The 9,117-nt window shown below is 43.6% G+C and overlaps 1 protein-coding gene across 1 annotated transcript; it reads right to left on the bottom strand.

The window, feature by feature from the left end:
• Positions 1–730: 730 nt before the first annotated feature.
• Positions 731–8,016, bottom strand: LOC121291324 (zinc-binding protein A33-like). Its single transcript, XM_041212396.1, has 6 exons — positions 7,528–8,016; positions 6,756–6,848; positions 6,418–6,651; positions 4,500–4,522; positions 4,292–4,398; positions 731–1,275 (listed from the first exon to the last, which is right to left on the bottom strand). Exons 1-6 carry the CDS (start codon positions 8,014–8,016, stop codon positions 731–733), a joined length of 1,491 nt encoding a protein of 496 aa, XP_041068330.1.
• Between the last annotated feature and the right edge of the window lie 1,101 nt (positions 8,017–9,117).

Genomic DNA, 9,117 nt, shown 5'->3' with positions numbered 1-9,117 from the left:
GTCAATGTGCCCTCACTGTTGCCTCTCCCATTCCTGGGAGAACAGAGCTGCAATTGCAGCTCAGCTTCCTCTCAGACTTGTGATGGGACCCCAAGACCTTTCTTTCACCAGCTGGCCCTGTGCCTACCCCTGCCACTTTACCCTATTCCAGAGCTTAGCACCTGAACACTCCCCTTCCTGGCTACCCCACATCTAGCTCCATGAACACAGAGGCATCCTGACCCAAAGTGCCCATATTCTCACCTCACTAACTCCCTCTTTCCTGCCTCCTTCATGCTCTATGTCTAGAAGTTTAATGTAAGGACTGCTGAAGGACCTCTTTGGATGTGAGGTGCACTATAGGAAACCATGCATTTGCTACCATTGTACTTTGATCTTCTACATGTCCTACTGCTGCGCCTAGATTTTTTGGACACTGAATATGCCATATTTGGGTTACACTCACCAAGCTCTGCTGTTTTTGGTTTTCACACAGTGAGTGAAGGACTTATCTGTTTGGACTTTTAAAGGAGGAAACAACGATAGTGTGGAATGAAGCAATCAATGACCTCCCACCCCCCTCCATTCACTACATGCCCTGCCCCTCGCACTCCATTGAATGGCTTTTTCTGCTTGTGCAGCCTTAGATTATTCTAAATGCCTCCACTCTTCTGCTGGTAATAACATTTAAAAGCAAATAGTTGAATAAAGAGAGAAAAAAGTATTGCTTGAAAACTGACGTTCTAAGGTGTTAATGACCTTTAACAGAGCAGATCTTTAGTGGTTCTGTGTTTTCTCCATTGCTGTTCAAACAAGGACTGAAGAAAGGATAGAGTTTCTCAGTGAAGATGTCGCTGAAAGTGTGGAGATGGAACATGTTATCCGCATTGTAAAACGATACCTGCCCCTGCTCGTAGTCCAGGTACACCCCGATCTTCCTGGGTTTGACACTCACAGTCAGGATGGTGCGCGGCAATGTACCAGCTTTATATTCACTCCTTCTCAGCCACACAATCCAGTAGCCAGCCTCTGGCGTTGCTGTGATGTCTCCCTTCCTGTTGATGGACTCGGCGACCACTCCAAGATCCCACTCAGCACTGTCTCCCACCTCAACTTCCCAGTAGTGCTTCCCCGACGTGAATCCCTCCGATGCCAAGACACACACACATGGGTAGAACCTTTCTGGTGTCTCGGGCAGCAACTGTCCTTGATCTCCGTACCTTACGCTGGTCAGGTCCTCAGACAGGATGAGCCAGGAATGTGCTGTGTTGGGATCCAGAGTCAGGCAAGTTGGAGCTGGAAGTGAGAGAAATAAAAAGATGGATACTTGAATTATTTTGTCACAAAATGGCTATCACTTATCAAAGCACCTGTACTGTTCTATTATAAAAGCAAAATATTGAGGATGCTGGAGGTCTGAAATCAAAACAGAAAGTGCTAGGAGGGAGAAAGAGAGTTAACATTTTGAGTCCAATACGACTCTTCTTCAAAGCTGAAGAGAGGTAGAAATGCGATGGGTTTTATGCTGTTGAGAAAGGGGGAGGGGCAGGGGGAGCAAAAGAGAAGGTCAGGGATAGGTTAGAGAGTTTGGAAATTAAAGGGCAAAGATGATATGGTACCAAAGGCAAAGGGATCGGTAATGATAGTATCAAAGTGTTATGAAAGTATTAAATTATACTATCATTATCACTCCCTCTTCTCATAGATGCTGCAAGATCTGCTGAGGCTCAGTACTTTCTGCTTTTATTCTATTCCATAATTCACTGATGATTGAAGGAATTCCCCAATCTGAAGCTCCCTCTAATCATCAGGACTGGAAGTTATCAGTGACTTCAAATAATGAGATTGATTTCAAGAGGAGTGCAGAAGGTTCTGGGGAGACTGTGCAGAGATAGTTATAAAAAGCAAACTTTGGTTCAATAAGGAAACACTAGGTAGAATATTGTGGCAGTGGGATTTTACGTTCCCGCCGGCATCAATGGAGTTTACAATGGCTCATCGCATTTTACAGCCCCATACCCGCTGTGACCCGGCCGTAAAATTCTGGCCACTATTTCCATCGGCTGGAAAGTCACTGATAAAGGGCGAAGGTAAAAAGTCTGAAGTGGGATAATGATAGCTTTTATCACCAGGTTAAAACAATTGGATGTTAGGGAATCAGAAGCCTATTTTATGACTTGTCCAATTTTCTTTACTGAAGTCAATGGAAAATACAAATGCAGAGCTGTGTGAAACAGGCTGCTGATTTGCTTTGAGCCTGTTTCATCCTCATTTAATCACATTTTTTTTTCAGATTCATTCATGGGATGTGGACATCGCTGGGAAGGCCAGCTTTTGTTGCCCATCCCCAATTGCCCTTGAACTGAGCAGCTTGCTAGGGCCATTTCAGAGGGCAGTTAAGGGTCAACCACATTGCTGTGGGTCTGGAGTCACATGTGGGCCAGAGAAGGTAAGGACAGCAGATTTCCTTCCCTAAAGGGCATTAGTGAACCCAGATGTGTTTTTATGACAGTCAATGAGAGTTGTCATGGTCACCACTACTGAGACTAGCTTTTAATTCCAGATTTATTAATTGAAGCTAAATTCCACCAGCTGCCATGGTGGGATTTGAACTCATGTCCCCAGAGCATTAAACTGAATGACTAGTCCCGTGACATTACCACTAGCTACCATTTCCCCACAAAATCCATCATCTGTTATCCACTCCACCTGACATTTGGTTCCGCTAACTTAAATATCAGGCAAGTCGCATAACGTGATGGCCAGTGTAATTCTGCCTGATTTGTGCTCTTTCCCAATGTCCAGTTTCATTGGAAAATAAGATCATGCTTGGTATAAAGCAAGCGGCCAAAATTCTCCAATAGTCTTCACGTCAAACTGGCATAAACCGATTTCACCTGAGAATTTCATGGTGGAGTTATTTTTTTAAGCAGCATTAGTGGTGCTTGCGACTTTCTGACAAAGGCCATCTAGCGCAACATATGGAGCAAACCACAGATAGTACTTTTAGAAAAGAGGATGGTATTAATATTACTGTGAGAACAGAATGAGAAAACACACTGATCAAATGTTATCAGTCTGTCAGATGCAAGGACAGTTTGGTATCCATATAACTGAAAAGAACAACAAATAAACATTTATAGCTGCAGTTGACTGGGCTAAAATTGCTTAGTGGACACTTGTTTTGGTCACCGATGCATCATAAGCACATTTTGTTCTGTTAATATACAGTGTTTATTTTTAATCAGGCTGTTTAATGGTTGTATAGTTTTGGAGGACAATGCGTTATTAAAATACTTGCTTTCACATTGTATCAGCTATAACTGGAAAAGAAAATGTTTTCTTTTCACTGAGCTAATTAACTATTGTCCAACCTTGCAGGCGAGAAGAAGGATATTGAAAAAGCGACAGAGTATTAGTGTCATTTCACTGCCATCAAGGTGGGGAAGGTTTTTAATGTGCCTAATTTTCAGTTGCACTGCTGACTTACAATCTGGCGGATTCTATAATGAGTAGGTTAATCACAAGTTCAGGGTTAAGACTGAGCGACATTTTCAAAATCTGTTCAATATATCTGAGGAGTTTGTCCAACCATTAACATAGAAACATAGAAACTAGGTGCAGGAGTCGGCCATTTGCCCCTTCAAGCCTGCTCCGCCATTCGATATGATTATGGCTGATCCTCTATCTCATCGCCATATTCCTGCTTTCTCTCTATACCCCTTGATGCCCCTAAGGTCCAAAAAGTTATCAATTTCTTTCTTGAATATTCTCAGTGACCCGGCCTCCACAGCCTTCTGTGGTAGAAAATTCCACAGGTTGACCACCCTCTCAGTGAAGAAATTATTCCTCATCTCAGTCCTAAATGGCCTGCCCTGTATCCTGAGACTGTGACCCCTGGTTTGAGACTGTGGTTAACAAAGCAATTGTATCCAATCTCTGGAAAGCAAATTATGCATCATAATAATGTTTCTTGCTTAAAGTTTCTTTTATCTAAGTTTTCTTTTATACATCGAGAGCAGCTTCTTATAGTCGTTTGATAGCACAGAACTTGTGTATTTCTGAAAATAGACATATCAAAGCCTTTTGTCTTGCACTCATCAGGACAATTGCAAGAATACCAATATACGGGGGGAAACAACAATTTTTACTGTATGTGAAGAGATGCTGATTGGTTGGCAAGTGGCAATGCCACTCTTCACATATAGTATAAATTGTTGTTTTCCCCCTTATATCGATATTCTTGCGAGTAACCTGGTGAACGCAAGATGAAAAGCTTTGACATGTCTCTTTTTCAGCAATAACTTCTTACCTGGGCAGATGGTGTCAATCATCTGTCTCCACACTGTATACTGCAAAGGTCCTTTGAACAGTCCCAGAGGCAGATTTCCACTGGTTAATATGCGGTGACTGTCTTCACTAATAAAGCAAACATATAATAATTGGCATTACAAAGTGACCTTAAACGATATCATTTTTTTCGTTTATATATAGTGTTTCTGTGAAGAACTTTGCATTACCTCTTTTGTCCACAAGCTTCTTCCTGAAGGTAAAATAGAAGAGGTGTCTTAGCTGGGTATTGTATCGCACCGGTGATAGTGTTAGGACAGACAGAAACCAGCATCAAACGCAGGACCAAAATAACCAAACCTCAATTACGGGAGAGCGGGAGAGGCACAAATTCATATGAGATGAGACCATTTTGTACAGAATTGGTATAGAAATTAAGAATTCTCTCCTTCAAGAGGCTGTGGATCTGTGACAATTAGAGCTTTCAAGACTTGAGTTTGATAGATTTTTTACTGGCTAAGGTATCATGGAACGTGGATCTAAGGTGAGTAAATGGAGTTAAGATACAGGCTGACCACGCTCCAACTGAATGGTACAAAAGCCTCCTCCTGTTCCGAGACCTCAGAGGTGACCTCAGATGCTTGAGCCTCGGAACTTCTGTTGGCACTACAATGCTTGATCTTTCCAATTATTCATTCTTTTACCCAAATTTTAACCCTTTATTTTAGCCTGATTAACAGCTCTCCAGACTAATGGAAAAAAGCATTCCACGACGATGTGCCAAGGGCTGGCATAGTAATAATAATTTCTGACATAATCGGATATTGGCACACAAATCCCTTGGTTTCAAATCTGCACCCCACCCACTCCCCACCACCACTGCATTCCACCGCCTCCCCCATCCCCAACCTCCTGCCCCCAGCCTCCAATCTCTCCATTTCAACACTGATGTTAGTCCATTCAGTGGGTGCAGTACACAGACAGATTTGAATACTGCAATTTGAAGGCATGGGTTCCAGTGAGGGCAGTATTAACCTAGCCAAAACAAAAACACCTGGAAAAACTCAGCAGGTCTGACAGCATCTGCGGAGAGTAATACAGTTAACGTTTTGAGTCCGAATGACTCTTCATCAGAACCTAGCTCATGTAGCTTCAGAATACTGGGAATTTTATGGAGTATAAAATCCAAACCCATGAATTTCCAGTCCTGCAGTGGGTGGTACTGGAAAATCCCATCCAGCGTGTAAGGCTAGTTTCACATTCCACTCAATTAAGTCAAAACAGAATAACGTTGTAAAAACAGAAAATGCTGGAAAAACTCAGCAGATCTGACAGCATCTGTGGAGAGAGAAACAGAGTTAATGTTTCGAGTCCATATGACTCTTCTGAAGAAGAAGTCACACAGACTCAAAACGTTAACTCTGTCCCTCTCTTCACAGATGCTGTCAAAGTTGTTGAGTTTTTCCAGCATTTCCTATTTTTATTTCAGATTTCCAGCGTCTGCAGTATTTTATTTTTATCTTCGAGACTAATGTTGGGTGGGCTGTGAAACCAGCTTTCCTCCCACTCTCATGTTTCACATAAGAAATAGGAGCAGGAGCCATTTCACTCCTTAAGCCTAGCTCGCCATTCAATCAGGCCATGGCTAATCTGATTGTGGTTTTAACTCCACTTTCTTGCCTGCCCTCAATAGTCATTTTCCCAGCTGGACAATAACTCGCACAAAAACTACAACTTGCAATCTCAGCGAGATTCAGATCAGTGCAGAATAATAAAGTCATTCATAGCTCATTACTAGGTTCTTGGCCCAGAAAATTAGAATGAGGATGTTTCCTATCTTAAAAGTGCCTGAATTGAGACATTTAGAGATTTGATCCACTGGGTGTGTGTAGCCTCATTGACCAACAATTGAAGAATCATCTTCAAGAGGATACAAACTCAAACCTGTTTGGAAAATTAAAACCTGTTTGAACATTTTTACTTCCTGATCTGCACTTTGTTTTGCCAACCTGTGGTTCTTCTCAAAGAACATGTGTCTGCATGCTATGCAAGTGAAACCATGAAGATTAGGTATTTTCAAGCTGCAAATTAAACACTGAATGTGGCTGAATATAACAAACATTTCCCCATTCTCCATGACCCTTGTACCTCCAAAAAGTTAATCGACTCTCTTTGGTCCATTTTGCTGTGCAAGCGCAAAAGCTTTTGCTGAATGGAATCTAAATGATCCTTTATCTCTTGAAGGCTCTTCTCCATTGCTTCAGAAATGTTCTCTTCGTGGTCCTTCAGCTCCCGAATCAAGCTCTCTTCTTTCCTGCTGAGGAACTGGTGCATTTTTGCGAACTCGGATGAAATGAGGTTCTGCAGACTGGTTGACTTCTCCTGTGGAAAACAGCAGTGCAACAAACAAGAAAAGGGGTAAAATCTATAGCACCAAAACGCCAGGTGGCAAAGGACAGACAGAAAGAAACATGGAGGGAACTTACTCCAATTTCTGAAATGCTCTGTTTTTCTTTCAACTTGGCTTCAAGAACAGTGATCTTCTGCCTCAGCTTGTCCAAGGATGATTTCAGTCTATCCTAGGGTTAAAACAATTATTTTTGAAGAAACATTTATATGTCTAGGTGAGAAACCAGACAATGCATTGGGTGGGGTAGGGATGGATGGGTTCCAATTCAGTCAGCTGTCCAAGTTCCCGTGACAACATGCATGCTGTCAGCTGGAGCTATAGGTGGTGATGGTAGAGCCTCCGATGTTCTTTCCATCAAATGGCTGACCAGGAATCTCTCCTGCTCTTCCTGCCCACCATTAGTGTACACTGGAAGGATTTGCAGGTTGGTGTTCAGTCAGTTGGGCTGCATTATGCAGCCCTTGGCCATCAAATGTTGAGGTGGGACTTGAACCTGGAACAGCTGGCCCAGAGGCAGAAACACCATCCACTGTGCTACAATCGCGTAGGGGAGCAATTTGAGATGCAGGAGATGGAACAAAACGGGCGCTGTTGAATTAGCCTCCTCACCATCCACCATCCCTGATTTTCGGGTGAGGTGCATCATGGGCCTTCAATCTGACATGGCTTGCTTTGTGCCAAAGCTAAAAACGCTTCCTGCTATAGGTACAAAACAGTTCCGAGGAAGAATCGTATTGGATTCGATATGTTAACTCCTGCTTCTCGCTCCACAGCTGCTGCCTGGCCTGCTGGGTTTTTCCAGCACTTTCTGTTTATCATTTTTGATTCAAAACCGGCGGTAGTTTTACCTTGTACTTGATGACCGCTTCGTGAATGAGCATAAAATCGTGGAACTTATGACCCCGACCTCCTCTCCCATCCAGACACATCACACAGATCAACTCTTTGTCAGTCTCACAGAAGAGTTTCAGCTCTTCCTGATGCTCGCTGCAGTACAGTTTGATGTCCGGACCCTTCACTTTCAACTGTAGACTGGGAGCCCCCCGGCACCCCAGGCTGGTGGGGACGGAGTGTTGGTACTTCACCGGAGCCAGCCTCAGGTTCCTCACTTTGTCCGCAAGATTGGCCAGAGCCCGGTTGATCCTCAGGCTGCTCTCTCTCGACACTTTGCGACACTCTGGGCACAAGTTTCTCTCACCCTTTTCCCAGTACACTCTGATGCAGGGCTGGCAGAAGTTGTGACCACAGTCCAGAATCACCGGCTGCCTGAACAGCTCCAGGCAGATGGGGCAGTCTAAATATTTAGCCAAACTCTCAGCTTGTTCTTTTGATGCCATTTTCCAGCTTCACTGCTTCCCTGTGACTTCCACTTCACTGGGGTTTATCCAAATGCGCCTCGCTGCGGGATCAAGAACAGTACTTACTGTCCTAAACAAGGCAGATAGCCTGGGAAGAATGTTGCCAACCTTGGTTGGAAATATTCCTCCTGCCTCTAATCATCCCGCCCCCAAATTCTTGTCATTGGTTGCTGGACGTGCAGTAATGCTCCCAGCAGTCAGTAGCTGTTCGATATATAGTCATACACAACACACACACATACTCACACACACTCACGGACACACACACACACTCACGCATACACACACACACACACACATACATATACACACACACACTCACGCGCACACACACACACATATACACACACACACACGCACACACACACACACACATATACACACACATACACAAACGCACACATACTCACAAACTCGCATACACACACAGATTCACACACACCAACATAGACACATACACACACATATACAAACACATACGCTCACACATACACACACATACACATACAAACACACACACACACAAAAACACACAAAAATATAGATATATAAAATATATTAACAACCTGGAATTGGTTATGCATAATTTCAAAATTTGCAGATTACTCACAACTGGGAAATGTGGTCCAATTTTAAAGATGATTCAGAGACCTGGGTATGCAGCTCTTTGAAGGTGGCAGGACAAGTTCAGGAAATGTACAAAAACTTTGGGCAGGATTTTCCAGCCTCGTCCACCACTGGGTCATCCAGTCCCGCCGACAGTCAATGGACTTTAGACTGGGCCAGTGAATCGCCCAGGACGGGGCTGGAAAATCCAGGCCTTTTTTCTTAAAATACTATTTAGACCTCAGCTGCAGGAGATCTTGTGGTCGTGTCCTTACCTCTGAACCAGAAGCTCCAGGTTTGAGTCCCACCTCAGGACTTGATGGCCATGGAAGATTGCACGTAGTGTGGCTGAGCTGGTTGATGGTCAGGCTGTGAATCCTTCTGATACCTCCACGGCAGGTGGTAAAAGTGGGAAACTGGTCAGCCAGAACTGTGTGGTAGCTGCAGAGTAACTGCATCTCCACATTAAAACGC

This window comes from Carcharodon carcharias, chromosome 19 (assembly GCF_017639515.1).
Source record: "Carcharodon carcharias isolate sCarCar2 chromosome 19, sCarCar2.pri, whole genome shotgun sequence".
Taxonomy (NCBI): Eukaryota; Metazoa; Chordata; class Chondrichthyes; order Lamniformes; family Lamnidae; genus Carcharodon; species Carcharodon carcharias.
Note: the sequence above shows the minus strand (reverse complement) of the source record. Positions and strands in the feature narration are given on the sequence as shown.